General features: G+C 40.3%; 2 protein-coding genes across 2 annotated transcripts in view; one reads left to right on the top strand and one right to left on the bottom strand.

Annotated features, from left to right (window-relative positions):
• Positions 1–15020, top strand: part of LOC131962431 (sodium/hydrogen exchanger 9-like) — a 73320-nt gene extending 58300 nt beyond the window's left edge. Inside the window, 4 exon segments of the mRNA XM_059327432.1 lie at positions 4447–4492; positions 5819–5874; positions 14547–14652; positions 14739–15020. Coding sequence (XP_059183415.1) covers positions 4447–4492; positions 5819–5874; positions 14547–14652; positions 14739–15020 — 490 coding nt within the window.
• A 3091-nt stretch (positions 15021–18111) lies between these two features.
• On the bottom strand, positions 18112–20840 carry chst2b (carbohydrate (N-acetylglucosamine-6-O) sulfotransferase 2b). The gene has a single exon (XM_059327359.1). The coding sequence runs from the start codon at positions 20303–20305 to the stop codon at positions 18908–18910; it is 1398 nt and encodes a 465-aa protein (XP_059183342.1). The 5' UTR covers positions 20306–20840; the 3' UTR covers positions 18112–18907.
• Between the last annotated feature and the right edge of the window lie 2006 nt (positions 20841–22846).

Below are 22846 nucleotides of genomic sequence, written 5' to 3'. Positions count from 1 at the left end.
AATGTTTTGCCTGCATGTAAACACAGTGAACTACTGCTACCTGTAGACTGCCTCAAAGGTAAGAACATACATTATAAATGAGCAGTATGTGCAGAGTAGTTGACGTTTCTGTGATGTTGTGATGTCTTCTCTTGAGGCTTCGCGTACAGTGCGCCTGCAGCACAGCAAGCACAGCTTTATCAGCCTACTACTGTTTCTGATAACAACACAACAGAGACACATTTATGTACGCACATACACACACACACACACACACACACACACTGCATCACTGCTCAAGGCCAAGTATTTTTGCTCTTTTCCTTTTTTTCTTAGAGGCATAGTGGAAATATTAGCTTGTAAGGAGGTGTTTATGGGTGAGCGTGGGTGCTTTCTGCATCCATCTGGGGTTTTTTGTACATATAAATGCATTGGGTGAGATGTAGTAAAAAATCAGCTACTTTCTCTTACAGTTTTAAAAAAGCCCAAACAGAGAAACCGTACATAGTGTTTATATTATTAGCAACATTCCCCAAATTGGATGAGTTGTCAGTGAAGGCCCTGTGCAGAGCGCTAAGTCATCCTGGAACGTGTCCAGAGATATTTTAGTCACAGTGGAGCTCAGCAGCACAGTAGAGATTATATCAGCACTTGAAGAACCCGCTAACAGAGAAGAAAGCATAGAGTTCAGTTTTTGGAGGCTGCATATTACTATAGCTACAACTCAATCTTGCCAGATTGCTGAAGACTGAGTTACGACAGGGTTTTATTGCAGGAGTGTGATTTCCCTGCAGAATGGGGAAAGTCCTCCTCATTTGGGGAGAACCACGGGAGGAGCAAGAACTCCTGTGGAGGCTCGTTACAGAAGTATCTGTGACTCAGCTGTTGTCTAGGACCATATTTCCCGCAGTAGATATAAATTTATGCAAAGTCCACAGACTTTCCTCCTCCGTTCCGCTTCCTCTCCTCTCCCAGTGTGTGCCTGTGGCTGTCCACTTTCACTCACTAGCAGACTTATTTCTGTGAACTCACGGTCACAGAGTGGTGAGATTAGTTTGGACTTGATTTTTTTTTATCAGGTGTCAGCGGGCTGAAGATAAGGCTAACAGGGCCACGGTTGGGGAGTAATGGAATTCAGCAGGATAATGTATTTCAAATACAAAATATGAGTATTCAATTAAAGTTACATTTTGATTGGTAGTATTCTGACAACAGTTACTGTCTTTAAAAGCAGATTGATTTATTACCTCCTTTAAGGATGTAATGTTTTTCGGTGTGTTTGTCTGTTTGTCAGCAGGATTATGGAAAAACTATTTGCCTGATTTTCATTATACTTGGAGGAAGCATGTAGCATGGACCAAGGAAGAACTCATTACATTTTGGAATGGATCCAAATCACTTTCAATTTGCATGAAGGATACAAAAATTATTGTTTTTGTTAGCATTGCGAGATAGGGCATGGCCTTGGTGGAGGTCTGCACCATCGAGTGCCCTTATCGTTTGTTTTTTTCCCTTTAAAATCCATATGAGGCACAGTTTTAAAAAAAAAGTGAAACAATTTGTGCACGCACAGCCATGGGTGAGTTTGACATGGAGATAAAAGGCCCGGACAAAATTTTAAAAAAGTAATCCGAATTACATAGAATACGTTACTTGATTTGAGTTATGGAATATGCTTCAGATTAGTAGGTCTGTCCTTTACTCCAGAAATTCTTAGCTGACAAACACTCATACAATTTTGTCAACAAATCAATTAGTTGATTTATTAAACAGATCTGTAATCTGAGTTTCTCTGCAAAGAAATGTGCAAAAAAATCTTGTCTTTACCAATATTTGAAATGGTTTCTGTCACTGAGCATGAAAAATAAATAAAAAATGACAAATCAACAAGCAAAATCTTAATTGACAAAGACCCAAATGACCAATTAAGAGTACTAATCGATCAAGAGGGGACAGCTCAACACTTCAGTAATCTGTAGCGGTAAACGTTTTAAAAGTAGCCTCACCCTCCCAACACTGCACAGAGCACAGAGGTCACAGAGGTCTAAAAACATGATAATGTGAGAGCAGCCTGGCTGACAGCAAAATATTCTCCCCAAGACACAAAACAGACTGTTGTCCTATTCCAAACACTCTGCTGTCTTGTTATCTCTTTGTTGCTCTCTTGGATCTGTATTGAGAGAGACCGACACTCTTTTCTATTCTCTTTTATGTCTTTTTCTCTTTCTCTCTCTGACTGTCTTGTCCTGTCTCCCAGTCAATCTTTCACTCACAAGCTCGCAATCTCTCCTGCTCACACATGATCACCAGCAGTACCAACTCATTCTGTCACTCTCATGTCACTGCAGACTATCTCACTCGCCATCATGCTCAGGAAACGGGAAAAATATTCTCTTATTTTTGCTCTCCTCCGCTTATTCTTTTTTTTGCTTTACTCTCAGCTTGTGTTCCTTTGCTCGCTCGCTCGTTCCTTCACACCTTATCTGCCCTTTCCTTTTTCTATCAGCTTAGCTAGGTGACAGAGCCTGTCGCCATGGAATGTATCCCACCAGCTGAAGGCGATGCGTCATGCGCAGTGGAGGCCGTTTGAGCCTGTCACAGCCTGTCCCATCTATGAGGTTTTCCCATAACACTTTGCACCCAAACAACAACTTGCTAGACCTGGAAAGACAGATCTCATCATGCACTTTCTTTACCTTCATCCCTGGGAAATTTCACCACAAATTTAAAACCTCTTCCTGCTGTTGTAACAAAAAGAATAGTTGCATGTGGTGGGAAGCAAATAAAGAGAATAACAGGAAGATGGTGGTAGGTGGAGATAAAAAAAACAGAATTAAGAAGAAGTAGGAGGTGATAAAGACAGGAAGAGTGATCTGAGGGAGTGAAATGGATATTGAGAAGAGAGAGAGTTGGATGAAAGTGGAGGACAATGAGACGTTTGACAGAAAATATTTTTGTGAAAAAACAGAAACAATCATTGGTGTAAAAGGAAAAAGGAAAGAGACTAAGATGGATGTGGCGAAGATAAAGATAGGTATAGAGAGGAAGTTAAAGGAAAAAAACAGATGAAGAGATAGAAGCTGGGTGGAGTAAATAGAGGAAGGGACAAGGACAGATGGTGAAAAAGGAAAACAAACTTAAAAGAAATGGCTCAGTGATGGATGTTTTGATGGGATAAACCAAAGCCAGGATCAAAATCTAATTAATTACTAAGTACACTAATATCCGGGGAACTTTTCTGAAGTTTTATAGCACAGGAGCTGTCGGAAGCACGGTGCAAAATAACCTCCATTCATACTGTAGACAAAAACGCAGACTAAACTGAAGTGTGAGAACAAATAACAAGAAGAGCAATGATCAGAGAGGGAGGAATTAAAAAAATAAACACAGGAAAGACAAACACCGGAGAGATGGATTGCAGAGGGAAGACAGCCAAGACAGAAAAACAACCTATAAAGAAGTTGCAGCGCTCTAATGCTCTGATGAGAATCTCCTGTTTGTTGTGTTATTGCAGGACCCTTTCAGTGGAAGGATTTGGCGTCAGCACATTCAACCTGCACACACACACACACACACACACACACACACACACACACACACACACACATTGATGGTGGTAGGCTATCTCAAGATGTCCTGAGCCTTGCTGCAGTAATGCTAGGCTATTAGAGTTAACTGCTGACCTGTAGGAACTAGCATCGACAGCCATCTCCAGCTCAGCATCCCTTTAAACTCTGTGGGATTTTTTTTTACTTTCAGTGTACTAAATGGAGGTCTTTTTTGGTTAGAGTAACAGCAAGTGATCATTTTTGTGTGGCACGGAAGGAAAATATCATAAATTATCATCATGTGAGAAAAAGCTACAAATCTAACACTTTGATTTCAGATTCAGGTTGAAAAATGGTGTGATTGTGCTGGAGTGTGGGCGTTCGGTACATGTGTAGATGTAGGGAATGCATGTACGCTCCGAGATAAAGCCCTTCTTTCCCAACGAAGCCGCTCACTAGGCTGTCACTGGCAGGTGCTGAGTCACTTTATTTCAATCCAGAGCGAGCCAGCAGCCAGCCGGCCGGCCGCTCCTCTCGGCCCTGTTGCTGGAGCACGCCTGCAGCAAAGTGGGGTCTGCACCTCGACAGGGTGATAATCATAGACACGCGGAATATCAAGCATAATTGCAAAGCTGTTTGTCATTTATCAAAGATTTACCCAGCTGACATTTTCTTGGTGTGATGCGGAAGACGAGGCTGATTTTGATGAAACTGTTTGAAAGGTCATGTTCAAACTGAGTCGGGTTCCACGCTGACTTTCACTTTCATTGCGGAGTCACATGCAGTGCCAGACTGACTTTTAAACAGCAATAGCTTCATATGTAGTGCAGAATCAAAACCCCTTGGGATTTGTCTCTGTCTTTTTGTCAATTTATTGTATTGAGGCAGAGTTTAACTGCTTTTTTTCCACTTTCTACAGAGTGGGGGTCGATGCAGATGAAAATCCAGAGGACCTTTCTGTTGAGGTAAAAACACCTTACTGTCCATATTTTATCCACTCTGTTCATTGTCACAGTCTTTATTTGTCTCTATGTGTCGGCCCTGTCCAGGTTGTACCCACCTCTTGCTCCATTCCCCCTCCTGCAATCCGACTTCAATAAGTTACAGATGAATAATGATGAATAATATCTTCATATATAGCCAAAAAAATCCTCATTAAAAAGAAAAAACGCTGCTTTGTTTGCGTTCCAGATGACTTTAGCAGGTGGACTCCCAACAGCTTCTGTTTTTCACTCAGTCACGATACTTGAAATAAGTTTCAATGTTATATACAAGGGATTCTATATATGGAGACAGTATCTTGAGCTGTAAGCAGCGTTTTTTGCTTGCCAACAATACAGCTCTCTACTGGAGGGAGCTGAAAGCAAAAAAGGAGCAATCACATTCAAAGACAATGGAACTTCATTTGGTTAAGAGCTATTTTTAATTACCACTAAATTGCTGCAAGGCTGAACTGTCACATTCAGAGTCTGTCGGTGTTTGACTATGTGTATAGGGTATTCATAGAGTTTTTTGCACACACTGTACAGTACAGCATTAACAATATGCAGGATTTTGCAGTATATCCTGCCATCCTCTTCTACAGACACATAACATGCTTCTACCCTTTAATCTGGGCCCTGTTGTTTAGTTTAACACCCTATGACATCAAAGCAAAGAAGCAGTTCAAGAGGAGGAAATGCAGTTTTTGCTTCCTGCTAAATGACAGTCTCTAGCACATCCTCGCTGCCACACAGGCATATCTGAGTGCGCCTTTTTGTTGTGCAGGCACGTCCACCCACAGTCTCACCCCTACCACCTTACCATGACTGCCTCCCAGCAGCTCTCCATCCCCTCTCTTTCATCTTCTTATTTGACCTGACTCTTATCTGCACGCTGTGAATGGGACATGGTCTGGGCAGTTCCCTGGCATTATGAGGCCAGAGGGGGCAGACAGAATAGACAGCCTGGTCGGTACTGCTGGAGGAGGTTCTCAGTGGAGATGTGAGGCCGAGCCCCAAGGCTCTTTCTTATGGAAATGGATAAATGTAACCTTGTCCGGAGAGAGAGAGTCTGCTGTGGGCGTGTTCTTACTGTAGCAAGTAGGGATCTCTAGGGACTTTGAGAACAAGATTTTCCTATATCAGCACAGGGCCCGAGGTCCCGCCTAATAAAAGCTGAGGTCATTGGATATGGCCCCGCTGACCATCCAGGGGTGCAGGTTTTCAGCATTTCCATCAGGCAGCGTATATAGCCACCCCAGAGGGTCTTTGTGTGTCAATGAGTAACAGTGGTTCTCTCATGGTCTACAGGTTGCTACAGGGAGGCCAGACACAACACGGGGCCTGTGGCACCGTCTGGACTACAAGTATCCTTTCACTGCTTTCTTCTCTAAAGCACTCTCACATCTGCTTGCACTCACAATGGTTAATGCACTGGTCTGTGGAGTAGTATTATCCAGAGAACAAGGGAACATGGCAGAGTGCTTCATTTCAGGCATGTGAAGAAAGACTCTTATGTAGTATGATGGGGGAACAAACAGGAAGTTCATGAACTAGGTGGGCCAAACATATTGCACTACAGATTACTGAATACATGCACTAAAATGCAATTTGTAAAATATCCCATTAGATTGCTGAAATTAAGTATTCTAAATACTTTATCCTGCATTACTTTTGGAAAACTTCACAATGGTCTTGCTGAGCTCATTTGTCTGGTTATTATATTCCTTACAGTCTGCCATTATCATGTGGCAGAGAGTGCCAGAGAGTGCAGACCTTGGCCTAGACCATGCCCTGTTTATAACAATGTTATCAAAAAAACAATTAATTTTAAATATGTTTCGTGCACCAGCCCTGTGGTAGAAGTTTTTAATGAAATCAGGCCTGTAGGTTTTTCTGTAATGCTGCTGAGAAAAGGACAAACCAAACTCAAACCATTACGTAATCTTTGTACTTAATATGTAATCCATTTTTTAAAGACAGTAACTGTAATACAACTGATTTAAACTTTAACTGAACACAGTTACTCATATTTTATGAATAAAAACATTATCCCAGCAAGCCTGGCTGTGTACTCCAGCACCACTGAAATTAACATATATATTTTGTCTGTTTAATCTATATAAACAACAAATGTATGTCATACAGGGGGTGAAACCACTGTTTACTCAGTTATTTGTATGCTAAGCTAAACAGACAGACAGATAAATGAATTGTAGATACTTTATTGATCCTGAGGGAAATTTAAGCATCTAGTAGTTTATACGACACATTGAAAACACTGATACACACAGGAATAAAGAATAGTAACATGAGAATAAAAACACAGTGAAGTGATACTCTAGCTGCCAGAATGACTATAGAGAGCTGTCACTATAATAGAATATGTGCTAATGGAGGCAGTGCAAATGAAAGGTATTTCAAAACGTTCACCGCGCAGATGTGAAAGTAATATCGATCTTTTCATCTAACTCTCAGCCAAAAAGTGTATCGTTCAAACCGTCCAACCCTTGCTTTAATTTACTTGCTGTTGACTGCAACTGGATTTGTGTAAGCAGAGAATGTAGTTAAATCATTTGGCAGTAAGAAAACAGGCCAGTCCTCTGCAGCGGAATTTCATGAGGACTTCATTAAGTTTAAGCTAATCTAATTTTATCACTTAATGGCCTCATGACCTGCCCAGGCTTGGGTAAGGAGCACATCACTTTACTTTATGGACTCTACTGCAAAACAATGAGATGCATGTCTGCTAGTGCATTCATTTAGAGTATTCATTTAATGCATGAGTGTGTTAATATTTAATATAACTTTTTTTGAGAAGTAAATAACCATTCAGGGACCTATATGATTGGATAATGTTGGTAAACCATTATACACTCGCTGCGGTTTGGAAAGGCTGCAGGAGAAGCAGGTTTAGCATTTTAGATTCGGCAAAATGGAGCTCTGTTTATGGAATAAAATATCTCCTGTGACAACAAGACTTCTCGAGTCAACCGGTTTCCCTCACAATCAAAATCTTCTAGTTAGTCATAGTTGTCGCCAAGAAACAGCCCTGTAGTGTGACAAACAAGCATCATGCTTTGGCTTGTTGGTTCATGTTATAATTGTTTTTCCATGACGTAATAACAGTATAACACTCACACACTAATTAGGTGCAGCATGGTTTCAGAGGTAATGTCATCTGTATTTACAGTTTCTTAAGATATATTTTACTCCCTCGATGTTTTGATATTTTGCAAGCTGAATAAAAAGAAATTCATCAAAATTCATTTCGATAGCATACACAATATTCAATAAAACAACTGTCAAAGCATTTTATAAATATACTTAGAGCGGAAAAAAGAAATCAGTATTTAGTTTCTCAAGACAATCCTTGGCAGCGATTGCAGCGTCAGGTGTTTCTGGTTATGTCTGTCTTCACAAGGCCCCGCTAGATTCTGAGATCTTTTTCACATTGTTCTTCGAATGTCATCTCTAACTTAATCAAAAGGGAACATCTGGGATTACCTTCAAGTAATTTGTAGATATTCAAAAGCATATTTTCATGAATTGTTCCTTGGCTCTATCGTCGAACACTCTGAAGCAAATATTTCTTGTGCCTCTTCATTGTTCCCTTTGTGTTCTCACAAGTCTCCATGTCCCTGCTGCTGAAAAGCCTCCTCACAACGTGATACTGCCGCCACCATAATTTCTCACAGGATGGTGTTAGATGAGTGATAAACTCTGCCAAGATCCACCAAACATTGTGCCTCGCACTACAACTGAATACACTAAAGCTCATCATGGAGAATAAGTGCAAAGGAGATAATATTTTTTGCTTTATATATGCTTTACTTTAGATTTAGTTGAAAGAAAACAAACACTAATGGATTATGTTTAAAGGATTGGTGGCAAAGTTCCTAATAAAACTCTTTAATTCAGGCTGTTAAACCACAAAATGCAGAAAACGAGCCTGGTCCCTGATGCCTTTATTTTAACTCATATGGCTTGTTGTTGGTTTCCAGATTCAGATATACACTCTTTTAATGTGCAATAATGTTTAAACTGGTGAAGATGTTTTTTCAGTCAATATCTGATGGAATTTCAAAATGATGGTGTGACATAGACGTACGTACAGTAGTGTTCAATATAATAGCAGTCCAATGTGACTAACCAGATGAATCCCTTTTTTTTTGTATATTTTTTATTGTTACATGGCAAACAAGGTACCAGTAGGTGCAGTAGATTCTCAGAAAACCAACAAGACCCACAATCGTGATATGCACGCTCTCAAGGCTGTGCAATTGGGCAATTAAGTGAAAGGGGGCTGTTAAAAAAAATAGAAGTGTGGCATTCAATCAGTGAGGTCATCAATTTTGTGTGAATCAGGTGGCCTCTATTTAAGGATGAAGCCAGCACTTGTTGAACATGCATTCTCTTTGAAAGCCTGAGGAAAATGGGTCGTTCAAGACATTGTTCAGCAGAACAGCGTACTTTAATTAATAACTTGATTGGAAAGGGGAAAACTTATAAGGAGGTGCAAACAATTATAGGCTGTTCAGCTAAAATGATCTCCAATGTTTTAAAATGGAGAGCAAAACCAGAAACACGTGGCAGAAAACGGAAGACAACCATCAAAATGGATGGAAGAATAAGCAGAATGGCAAAGGCTCAGCCAATGATCAGCTCCAGGATGATCAAAGACAGTCTGGAGTTACCTGTAAGTGCTGTGACAGTTAGAAGACGTCTGTGTGAAGCTAATCTATTTACAAGAATCACCCGCAAAGTCCCTCTGTTAAAAAAAGGCATGTGCAAAAGAGGTTACAATTTGCCAAAGAACACATCAACTGGCCTAAAGAGAAACGGAGGAACATTTTGTGGACTGATGAGAGTAAAATTGTTCTTTTTACAGTTTGTGAGACGAGCCCCGAACTCTGAATTCAAGCCACAGTACACAGTGAAGACAGTGAAGCATGGTGGTGAAGCATCATGATATGGGCATGTTTCTCCTACTATGGTGTTGGGTCTATTTATCTCATACCAGGGATCATGGATCAGTCTGCATATGTCAAAATACTTGAAGAGGTCATGTTGCCTTATGCTGAAGAGGACATGCCCTTGAAATGGGTGTTTCAACAAGACAATGACCCCAAACACACTGGAAAACCAGCAAAATCTTGGTTCCAAACCAACAACATTGATGTTATGGAGTGGCCAGCCCAATCCCCGGACCTTAATCCAATTGAGATCTTGTGGGCTGACATCGAAAATGCTGTTTCTGAAGCAAAACCAAGAAATGTGAATGAATGGTGGAATGTTGTTGAAGAATCTTGGAGTGGAATAACAGCTGAAAGGTGCCACAAGTTGGTTGACTCCATGCCACACAGATGTGAAGCAGAAAACTGTGGTCATACAACTAAATATTAGTTTAGTGATTCACAGGATTGCTAAATCCTAGAAACAAAAAAGTTTGTACAAAATAGTTTTGTGTTTGTAAAGTCAACGGCAGACACTGCTATTTTTTTGAATACACCCCTTTCAACTAATTGCCCAATTGCACAGCCTTAAGAGCGTGCATATCATGAATGCTGGGTCTTGTTGATTTTCTGAGAATCTACTGCACCTACTGGTAACTTGTTTGCCATGTAGCGATAAAAAATATACTAAAAACCTGGATTAATCTGGTTAGTCACATTGGATATTGAACACTACTGTATAAACAGTTTCTGACAATATATACTGAACAACAGTCTAGACAGGATTGGGAAAAAAACAAAACAGTAAGCATATTTTGTTTTTATTATTATTTAGAGTCTTTTCAACTGGCAGACATATGCTCTACACAGTTTCTCAGTTCTGCACACGATTTGACCAACAGTTTATTAATGTAGCCCTCAAGTTTTACTTCAGAAGACCAGGAATAAATTATTTACTTGATCTTGCAGTAATTTCTTCAACCAATGTTTGACTTTTCTTTTCTTTAATCAATGATGTGAGGGGATTTTTCTCTCCTTATTTAGTTTCAAGGTTAGAGGAACTGTCAAAGTCTTATTCGAAAAAAAAAATTTGCTTGATTTTTTTGTGCCTATAATCATATCGAGTATGCAACACAGGGCATGGCCTTGATGGGACTACAACAGTTAATTTGGAATTGTTTTTTATAGACTCCATCTCTTTCTCTACAAGGCCAGTAGTGTTGGGATCAGAGATAAGGTTGGATGGGCGGTGGTGCTGGAGTGAGTGAAGATGAGGCGACCAATTTGGAAAAATGTGTCCCCGTCTATAATTTCTAATAGTTGGCCTAGTAACTACATACCCTCACTCTCTGGCTTTAGTTTGGACGTCTACATAGTGGGCTGATTTGCACATTTGCCAGATTGTGTGTTGGTTTTTTTTAATCTGTATATGTATGTAAATATGTGTGAGAGAGTGGAGATGAGAGAAGCCGTGAGCAGGATGAAAGGCACAGTCCTGGCCAATGTTTCCTATTGATGGAAAAAAAAATCGTATTACAGAGCAGCTTTGATGTAGACCAGGTGAGAGGAGCCTCAGCCCGGATCCCGCTGCCAGGTAATTGAGCTCCAACTCGGCTTGCTGGTGTCTCATCCTGAAGGCACACTGCTGCTTCCTTAACCGTTTCCCTGTCAGCCTGGCTTTAAGGCTCATTAGGACAAACATTTTACTCTTAAGCAGTGATTTTGACGGACATCAAAGCCCGTTTGATCTTTCCTGCTGAAGTGGTTTGCAGACAGTGGTTTCAGGGCAGGCAACTGCTGTTTTTGTTTTGACTCTGGCATCGCAGAGGCCACCCGTGTTTAAGAGAGCCGGGGTGGTTGCATTATATACTGGGCTTGGCCTCTGGATGAATCTGTGGCGTGACTTGGGACTTAAATCTCTCAGTGTTACCTATATTTATATACCAAAGAAGCAGGGCTGTAAAATAGTATACAAAAAAGTAACATTTAGCAGGAGCTGCTGACAAATTGTATTGTTTGTATGAGATACACATAAATATGCATTGTACAGTATGACTCCTATCAGAAGGTTGTATATGCATTGTATTGTTTTAGCAAGAGTGAAGCTAAGTTTATTTTATTTACTTCACATAGTGTTGGGTATTTTAATCAATAACAATGCATCATATTAATAAGAGCCTTATATAATATTCAAAGTAACTAGTAGCTGCAGTAGTATCCATCCATCCATCCATCCATCCATCCATCCATCCATCCATCCATCCATCCATCCTCCTACCCCCTTTCGAGCATGCAGAAAAGTGTCTGTTTTTTTTTTTTAAATGTTTGCTTTTTTGTTTTGTTTTTTATTTATTCATCTATTAATATTTAAACTTGTTTTTTTTGCTTGCATTTTTGAAATAAAGACAAATAAAATCTATCTATCTATCTATCTATCTATCTATCTATCTATCTATCTATCTATCTATCTATCTATCTATCTATCAGCATTAAATGGAAGTAAATACGCATAAATAGCTCATTCCTGTCCTGTAGCACAGTAGTGAAGTAAATGTACTCCAGTTGTTTTCCTCCACTGATGAGAGGTCAGGAAAAGGTGACATGTTGGACATGCAGGGAGGGAATGATGCTTGCTGCGATGATGGCTGAGGCAGCATTTGGATCTCAACCCCCACACAACTACTCAGCACCTTTTCACACACACACACACACACACACACACACACACACACACACACACACACACACACACACACACACACACCCTGACACCACTGTGGAGCAGAAAGCAGCTCTAGCAGTTATAATTACCATCGCTGTCTAGTGTTATGCCAGCGTGGAACAGGAGGACAAGAAGACAACTCACTCCTGCAGGTCCCCAGGAAGTCATTATTCGCCCCTTTTCTACCTCTTCATGCTTCATCCCTCGTCTTGTTTCCCTCATTTGAGACATTTATAAATAAATCCTGTTAGCTGGCAGAATTGGGCCCATAATTCCCACCTCTTGCATATTACTGATAACTGCATCAAAATGTAAGAGTTGGTGCCAAATAACATATTAGATCATTTCCTCTGCTCTTTGTTTTTCATGCTTACACCGGGGGGATTGTGTACTTCTGTGCCACCTCTAAGTCCCACATTAGTCATTATAGGCTCTGAGGTACAAAGGTTGCCAAGTAGAAATTATAGCATTGGTAAAATATTGTTTTGTCTTTTTTCCGAAGCACAAGGAGAACAAAGCATTAACACCTGCAGAAGGGCAGGTTTTATGCTGCTATTTTTAAGGTTCTGTAATTGAGAGGATACAGAATCAAGGGTAGAAGATTGAATGTCACCAAGCTTATGCATGCAGACATCTGGCTTGAAAAGAGGTGTTAGAGGGTGTATATTATGTCATTGTTATTTTCAGGTTGCTACTTCAATCACAGCCCAGAACACCACCATAGGACTTTAACATAACAAAACAGCCCTGTCTGATAGGAAATAAACTCTCCAGTATATTTCCTTAACCTCTTAAACTCCACACTGACGCTGGTGTCATCAATCAGAAGCTGTAGCAGACTTTAGCCTTTTAGGTTTAGCACTATTGTGAAGATACCGGTATCATATAAAGCTACAAGACCTAATCACTTGGTACCAACCAGATAAATAACCTTCTAATTAGGCTAGCATTTGGCAAGGAAAAAAACATTTTCTCAAGGGGTCTGTTGACCTCTGACCTCAAGATATCTTAATGAAAATGGGTTCTATGGGTATGCTCAAGTCTCCCCTTTACAGACATGTCCACTTTATGCTAATTTCATGCAGTTTGAGGCAGAGACCATGCAGTATAAATGTGTTATTTTTGGCTATTGTTTTTTAATATATTGCATACACAGGTGCCTACACAGTCTTGGAATTGCATGAAGGTTGTTGTAACTGGAAAGCTGAAACAGACTAGAGACCGAGGGCATTCAGAACATGTATAAGTATGACACTAAGGGGATTTGTCATCAGTTTCCAGAATAGAAGTAGTTGCTATTCCATTTCCTAAAAACTGCAGTTCTTGCAGAAAACCCCTAAAATGTTAAAGGTTCTTGATACCAAATACCACCAAATACTACCAAAAGAGAATGGGTTGTTTTGTTGTGTTCTTCAAGGTCTTTGTGTCTTCTGGGTTATTTTGAAGGAAATTTCAACCATTTTCATCCATTTTCTGCTGGTCTAAAATGGCTGTATTTAGCATGTGAATGCCTATATAGTCATCATAATGTCCTAGGCACTTATACAGGTTTTTTTTCTAAATGTAATAACCAAAACATAATGGGTTTTTTTCAGGTTTGACTAGAAAAACTTGACACCTTCTTAGCTGCATCTCAAATGAATCTTCATGTTCCCAGCTTTCAACTCTTCTATGTGGCATTTCCTGTTGACCTGCTATCTCTAAATAAAATACAAAAATGGTTCTCTGGTAGGGGGGGGGGTGTTGCAAAGGTTAAATCAACATTTAAACACACTTATAAACCACTTCTGACCCTGCCTCACTTTTCCATCAAGTGCCAGACTGACCCATCTTGGCTTGATGCATTTTTTCCTCTGAGTAAATTATTTTTATCTCTATCAAGCCTCCTGCAGCTCTCCTCTTGCCGAGCACTCCCTGGAAAGTCTTCCTTTGTTGCATATTTTATTGTGGGCTTATATTTCTTGAGACAACTACCCAGCAGAAAAGGATGACTCACTTTAACCAATGCTTTCTAACATAGTCTCTGTCCTGATTTGTCCTCCCACATCTGTGGCTAAACAATAAACATCCTTCTGTCCCAACTTTAATTATTAATAATCATTCTTAGCCAAGGTAATATAACTAAGTTGTTACCCCTTGATCTTCTAAACATCTATGAAGTCTAAAACACATCAGTAAAACACTACAACTGCTTTCCTTCACATATAATCTCACTAAATGTGCCCCTAGTGAGATGCACTTTAAAATTTAACTGTCAGAAGTCAGTGGCCTGAGGCCAGATTTGGAAAAGACTGAACACAAACTATTTTTACTGTCATTTACACTTACACACCTTTGCCACTGTGCCTTAACAAGGTCACAGATATCTAAAACCGGTGCTGACACATTGTGGCCCTCCCCTCACGGACTCGCTGCCACAGTGGTGTGGGCTATGTGCCAGACTCTTCAGCAGCTCCCATGTCCAGGAGGTAAGACTTCCCTTGTGTTACCAAATACTGTAAACATCTTCAGAGAATAGAAAGAAATCAATTGTGATTTGCCTCTTGTCATTCAGTACGAAGAGCAGCTGTGTGAGACTGAACCAGACGACTCCATCTTCAATTTGGAGAAAACGGAGAAAACAGAGATCCAGCTAGGATCTATGGGTGGTGACTCTGGATCCGTGCACCAGGAAGACCTGCTGGAGGGAGACCTGGGGCTTGGCACCGCTCCTGCGCTCCCCAGGGAGGCCTGAAACTCCAGGAGTCACCTCCAACCTCAGCTTATCAGACCCTGCTGCCCCGAGGCTACGGCTCTGCCTCCCACAGTAAATAGGGTCAGTGGCCAGGGCATCTGAGAGGAGCCGACCGGGAGTCAGCGTTACAATGGCTCCCGAAAGGTCATGCACTCCCCTTGTGCTGACATGCATGCAAAGACACACTCGGAGAGAGAAATTACAAAGGCCATTGCTCTTTCTGTTGCTCTGCTGGTGATTTTTTTTGGCTCGTTAAGCTTCAGTTTCAAGGAATTGAATAGCTGTAACAGAATGATTAATCCTGCCTTCAAATGACTCAGAAAAGCAGACACTGACCTGTGTGTGCTCAGATGGGCTTTCACACATCAGGAAAAATTATGATGCAACCGTTCTGGTGAAAATACAACATGCTAAGTTACACAGTAATTTCCAGTGGAGCAGCTTCATGCTACCCAGTTACATAAGTTCTTCAAGCTTTAGGGAGAACTGCTCATGAATATCTTCTGTGATTGAAAGCTCGGTATTTCCCTTAATCAGCTGAAATGGTATTTTTGTGCCAACTTTGCTTTGCTCTTCCCCAACTCCTTATTAAACTTTTATTGCACTGTTTTCTGCTACAATCCTTTTAACAGATTCAAAATGTATTCGACTGAATTTATTACCCCCCTCCCAGTCTCCCTCCACGACTTGCTTATCATTCTGCAGCGGGCTAGAATACTTCCAAATGCTTAAGTACATTAACAGCATTTGGAAAAGAGACTATTAGCATGTGAGGTTTCTTCTGACTTTTTTATAGATTGCACTAGGCTGCTTTCTGTGCATCATTATAAATCTCGGGGCCCCATTCCCCTTGTGTGAGGCAGAGTGTTGTGTACTGCACAACTGAAATCTGTGAAGGTTAGGCTTTGTGAATATGCAGACTGTTTCTCTCATGTTAATAAAGCCATTGTCCTTGAAGTGAGGGCTTTGAATGCATGGGTGCATCAATGGAATGATCCTCTGTTACAGTGGGCAATTGCTGCAGAGAAATACAATCAATTCTCTTTTGTTTGCACTGATGTATGAATTCAGTCTGAGCAAAAGAGACATAGCAACATGGCATCATGAGTCGTCAAATAAAGACGCTCAGTTCCATCCTTAAAGGAACATTACACCCTAAAAACAAACATATTTCCTGTGTCTACAGTCATGGAAAAAATATGAGACCATTGTTTTCTTTAATTCTTGTTCATAGTAATGCCTGGTACAACTAAAGGTACATTTGTTTGGACAAATATAATGATGACAAAAATAGCTCATAAGAGTTTAATTTAAGAGCTGATATTTTGCAATTTCCCAAGGTTTCCTTTATAATGATTTTGGTTGATATCAAGAAAATTATGTAAAATGTCTAGATATCAGCTCTTAAATTAAACTCTTATGAGCTATTTGTGTTGTTATCATTATATTTGTCCAAACAAATGTACCAGGCATTAAAATGAACAAGAAACTGAAGAAAACAAGGGTGGTCTAATATTTTTTCCATGACTGTATTTCTGAGTACAGTCTTACTATTTTGGGTGTGATTTACTGAATTGTGCAGCAATCACCTGTACAACACATTGCACTATAATAATGCATTTGATCAGTAAAAAAATACAAAAAATTGACATTTGAAAACTCTACTGCAATTTCTCTCTCCACATACAGTATTTACTTTAGGTGAACACACAAAAAAACGTATTTTCAATGTTTCATTGAGAAGTTCTCACTGAAATACGCCCACCAGCTACAGAATCTATGTCTTGATGCAGGAGGAAACTGCTCACAACAAGAGCTGACAACTTTTCTGTGTAACTTTGTTGAGGAGAGAAAGACGCTGCTTGTTGAGCTTTTCAAGTGTCATTTTTGGACTTTTCGAGCATCACACACCAAATGTTTCTGAGCTGTTTTCCTGAAAATCTCTGAACCTTAGCTGATCACATCACAATCTGGATGTATCCGTTTAACGTTTATACTTTCAGCTTTGTATTTAAGTCATTTATTATTAGCGTATTCCCCTTTTTGAGCCATTTTTCTAAGATCTTCAGGGTTGTGATGTCACTATAATAATTACCTCTACCAACTAATGAATACAGTATTTCTCATTATTATGAATACCATTTTGATGATACATACTTAAAGGCACCCTGTGGTGCTTTTGACCACTAGTAACATTATAGAGCAATGTTTTCTGTGTGCTGACGGGATACATATCTCTGCTAATGAGTTCACACGATTCCACTGATCTACAGGCGGCCATAAAATCACCAAGAAACAAACTACTGCACCAGCAAAGGCAGGAAGAAGGTGACTGCCAAGAGGTAAGCATTAAGGAAAACAATGCAGGTTTCATACTTTAAGGAAACAATGCGTTGTAATTATTTTATAGAAGGGAAGAAATGCATTCAGCGCAGTACTTAGACCTTTAAAGATACATGTAATGTGTTTTGGTGAGAGTGAACATTAAAGAAAACTCCACAGGGCAGCTTTAAGTTATGTAGCAAATAGCAACAAATGTGTTACATTATTTCAGCACAGTGGCTCTCAGATAGTGAGGGAAGGCACAGTGGTGCATAATGCACTGCTATGCCTTAAAAGTACATCATCAGTCATCGAAAAAAATTATTAGACCACCCTTGTTTTCTTCAATTTCTTGTTCATTTTAATGCCTGGTACAACTAAAGGTACATTTGTGTGAACAAATATAATGATACCAACAAAAATAGCTCATAAGAGTTTAATTTAGGAGCTGATATCTAGACATTTAACATGGTTTTCTTGACAATGATTTTGGTTATTATCAAGAAAAACATAATTAAATTAAACTCTTATGAGCTATTATTGTTATCATATTTTTCCAAACAAATGTACCTTTAGTTGTTTAAGGCATTAAAATGAACAATAAATTGAAGGAAAAAAAGTGGTCTAATATTTTTTTCCATGACTGTATATAATATTCAAACATTATATGTCATAAAAAATACAAATTAATAACTTATGTTCTTTTGGTATAACAATGTTGATCAATTTAAATGGCTGACCGTGTTGATTTTATTTTAATGTATAACCTTCCCTAATGCACCAATCTTTGAGAACCACTGGTCTTGTGTTTGGGTTCTGATTTTTCTACATGTATGTCAGTGCAGGCGGTTCAACACAGATGCATAAACTGTCTTGTTAACTGTGAACTTTACTCAATGCAATATTCCCAGATCATGTGTTTTTATAAGAGCAAGCAATTGTAAACATTTGAAATGGTAGAACAGACTGCTTACACTGATACTGAGCGAGACTTTCCAGCTCCAGAGCCATGACATTATCCACAGTGCATGATATCATCCTACAAGGATTTGGTGACAAAAATGATAACAGCCTTCTTTTTTTTAAATCTAGAAATAACACTACTGCTGCTCAGATGTAGCCTAGTCATCACACCTCTACCTATGGCACATCAACAAACCAATTTATTGATTGTCTCTGACTTCAACCAGATCTTACAAATAAACATTAGCAATGAGATTTTTTTTTGTCAGTTGTTCTTATTTTTTTGTTTTTCTTTCATCAACTATTTTTCACTTTTACAGACAGTATGGAGACTGAAAAAACAGATTTTTCGTAAAGGTTTTGAACATTCAAAAATAACCCCAAAATATCACCTTTGAAGTGTCATCATAACAAGATACATGAATTATACAGTTGTTGTTTTTTTCATTGTTGCAGCTTCACTAATTAAGTCTTTGTTCATAGGCCTTGCATTGTCAAACACATCCATTATTCCAGTATAAAAGAAGTGGTCCCTTCAAACACCACTGCAATTCAACCAAGAGAAACATGATACATTCCAAATGTGGCCATCGGAGCTCCTCGAACATTGATTTAAAGTAAAGCTTTAATTCCACAATAAGAGGAAACGGCACTCGATGCAAAATGAACATTAAATTAAAAGGTCTTTGGTGGTCAGTACTTTTTCACAGTTTGGAGTGTGTCAGTAGTGATTTGCTCAAGTCCTTGGCCTCCCCGGCTGTTCTGACTCGTTCGTAGCCTAGAACAGACATAGCATGGTGACAGTAGTCCTCCACTTGTTTGATCTGTTGAATGCTGAGAACTGTTCTCCATGCACTAGCAGCTTGTGTGGCATTCCTGGACGAGACGATGAATGGCTTAGATGAGGAGCTGGAGCCGCTGGTCATGTTCAGCGCAAATGACTCGATGTCGTGGTTGGTGGTGAGGTTGGCAAACCGGTAGATGTTCCGCAAGGTCTTAACTGGGTTCTCGACCAGGTCCTCATATCTCACGGCCATGTACTTCCCTTTCAGCCAGCTGGGTGGGTTTAAGGCAGTCCTCAAAGTCCTGGAGGTCCGGTCGCAGATCACCTCCATGGCTCCTATGGAGTGGTAGTCTGCGCCATCCTTCTTGTTGGCTTTGTGACCAGGATCCACAAAAGGAATCCGGCGTAGCTTAGGATCCCTGCTGCGGACCACCTGTAAATTCTCCCTTATCAGTCCGTGTCTGGATTTGATCCGGGAGTTAGCCACAGCCCGCGGGTCTCTAACCAGGTGTATCACCTTCAAATCCAAGGACGGATCCTCCATGAGGGGGGCCAACACATTAACGTCCAAAATGCGCACCCCCTTAATGACTATGGTGTTATATTTGAGGCACTCCTCCTCCAACAGTCTAAGGCTTTGAGGGGGGCACTTTTTACACACCTTATCGTCCACCATCCCCACCACCTCTTTCCTGTAGGCTGAGCACAGGGGATAGGAGCACACCACTTTATTGAGGGTGGCCCCAAATAGTCCCAGGGAGGTGAAATTCTTGCCCCCGGGGCTGTTGTAAAGTTGGAAAACAGACAGATCACAGCGGTATAAGGAGCTAAGCATGTCCCTAGCTGCCCCTTGTAAAGACACTGCATCGCCCGGGTACAGTTTCTGCCAGATGTGCCACATTGGCTCATACAAGAAGAACACTTCAGGATTTTGGTTAAAAAGCTCCCCAAAAAAGGACGAACCTGACCTCCAGGTGGTCAGCACATAGATAAGCTGTCTCTTTTTAGCCAGAGAGGGCCTGTACAGGAAGCGAATGTCAGATCTGCTCTGGTAAGTGGTGCTCCTCATCTGATGATTACACTGCTGAGGCTCTTTAGTCCATTTATAATTAGCCAAGTTAAGCATAGTGAGGACCAGCAGTAAGAAGTAGGCCATAAATAACACAATCCTCTTCCTGCGGAGGACTTTCATCACGATCCCAGGCTGTGCTATTATCTTGGTATGATTCCTGTAGGTTTTAAGCTTCCTCCCAAAGCCAGCATCCTTCTCCCAAGGCGCTGTCAACTTCAGTGGTTGATGATATTGTTTGCCTCTCATCTGTACCCTTTGGAGAGTGGCTCTCACCACTGGACAAAGCTCCTTACATTGACTGTGCACCAACACGCTCTGTAGGATGTATACAGCCTATACTGGGAACTGATACCCAGTTAAACAGCAGCTTATTAGGTAATATACTCACCACCGATTGGAAATCCACAACACGATATCCTGTTTTCACTGCACTGCGCAATGTTCTTCATATGGATGGGTGAGAGGAGCGTTTAAGTTGTCCATAGCAAGCGTTGCAGTGATTCTGTGGGTGGCCCGTGATCAAAACAAAACGGAAGGAGCCTTCATCATTGTAACAGACGCCCTGTTTCTCCATGTTCAGCGGAGGCATCCCTGCGCAGTTATCATCTGATGCATCCTTGTAAATGCAGCCTGCTAAGATTCAGGCATCGCAGACAATGAAAGCGTCACGATTTGGCGCGCCCGGCTGCAGCTCAAATCCCTCCGCATCTGCCATAACACCGGAGCAGTGCACAGCCAGTATCATAACAGCGTTTGGTGAAAGGGTCCCTGCGTTCTTCCTGCTCCTCCGCTCGTCCAACTAATACAAACTGGACCGATTCAATCAGAATACAAGGAGAAAGTCCCGCCCACACAGGGACTATATTGGCCCGCGTGGTGGCGTCGTGCGTCAGCGAGCTGCACCATTGGATGAGCTGCAGGTCTGTCTCGCTGCAGGCTCGTTTCTGGCTCCCACAGCTCGCAGCAATGGTAGACTGTGGGAAATGATGCTGTTGTTATGTTTCAGAGAGGCCTGCCTCACTATCTGCATCCTTGTAACCATGCTCCACCCTTTTTTAAGACATGCAGCTGCACACTATACAAGCTACAATCCCTCTGTGCTTGATTTTGATGGTTCCTTTGTCACCACCTCACCCATCCCCATTCCTTTCACAAACCTTTTGTTCAAATGAATTAACTTGTTATTCTCTTAAGAGTCTAGTCTTTACATTTGTATTATATATGTTCTCTTTATAGTGCATGAGTGCAGAGAAGAATCAATATTTCAAATTAAATGTATTTGTTTTCCCCACTACAGCCTCAAGAGGGTAGCCCAGATCTATAAGAAAAAAACAGCTCCCTACCCTAAAGAAAGAAAACCTATTATTAATTAAAAGTATACCATACATACATCAAAGAAAAACATGTTTCTGTGAGAATTCCACAGGGAAATCGTTTCACACGAAAGATTAAAATTAATAATTGAAAACAATAGGTGTAAAGGAGCCTTGCTGTGTTTTTTCTCCTCACTGAATACATTGGAAACAGTAAGTAACAGTGAGTGACAGTCCTCTCAAGTGGAATCAGCTGAAATGTGACATCTGACAGCTGTTCCCCAGGAACTGACAAGTCATGGGAAGCTGTAAGGCCATGTGTTTGAACAGAGGAAACCACATGCTCTGCAGATTGAAAATCATCTCTCCTAAGAGGCTTGCCAGTTTGGGATTACAGCCCTGCACAATTGAATGGCACAGAAGATGGAGGGACAGGGGTTGGGTCCTTTGACCCCTGATGAGAAATCTGTAGGGCTGATGATCGTATGATCATGTTTGGTGATTCTGTTTTGACTGTGCTGGACTTATTTTATATAGAGTAACACCAAAATCTTCTTAGCTATAATAGGTATGCTTGTATATAAAAATTACAACTGTAGCTTTGTTGTTTTTCTAAGCAGACATGTGCTGCAGATCAAGTAAAGCTGTGCATGCTGTAAGTGCTTAGATATAGGTTGGATTATTGGGCTGTGCAGCAGTGAATAATTACTTTCTATGCTCTTAAGTGTGCAGTGATCTTTCTATCCCATATGTACAAATTGTACAGTGCTCATTCAATACATAGTGGAAAACCTTTGTGTAGACTGCCCTCTGCTGGAGCATGATGTTTCCAATTTAGATAAAGAAACAGACTTTTCAATGTTTTGCTCTAAAAACTAATGACATCACTGCACATTGTTTTACATTAACAAAGTATTCACGCATTATTTATGTAAATTACCAATTTGATTAACATTCAGGCCAATTAAACAACAGATAAACATGTTAAATGGAAAGTAGTCGAAATATAGCACATACAATAGGAGGAATATTGAATGGCAGTTTCTGCATTGGGTTTTTTGAAACAATAGTCAAGTTTAATTGTGATAGCCCTATATACTCATATAGTTTAAACTTTATATCTGTTCATTTTTTCTTTCTTCCTCAGTTTAGCATTAATCACTGAAAATCTGATAATGTGGCTCCCAATTCTTGCACCAAATAACAGTCTATACATATCCCACCTCAATTGTACACAATGTTCTTTATTTCATTTCTAATTTAGTTCAGTCTAACTAAGGGCCGTTTTGGGACGTTGTATTGCAGGATAATAAAATGCAGCTACAGGACCTCTTTCCCCACTTGAACATGTAATTGCTTAGAAATACCGTGCATGGGGAGAAGCTTGTTTCAAAATGCTCATTTAATTTAACAGCTCCTGTATGAATTTTAATTACTCAGGGCTAAGTTTGACTCTGCATGCACTCTTTATTTT

Source organism: Centropristis striata, chromosome 23, assembly GCF_030273125.1.
Source record: "Centropristis striata isolate RG_2023a ecotype Rhode Island chromosome 23, C.striata_1.0, whole genome shotgun sequence".
NCBI classification, from domain to species: Eukaryota; Metazoa; Chordata; class Actinopteri; order Perciformes; family Serranidae; genus Centropristis; species Centropristis striata.
This window is presented reverse-complemented; position numbering and strand designations above follow the sequence as displayed.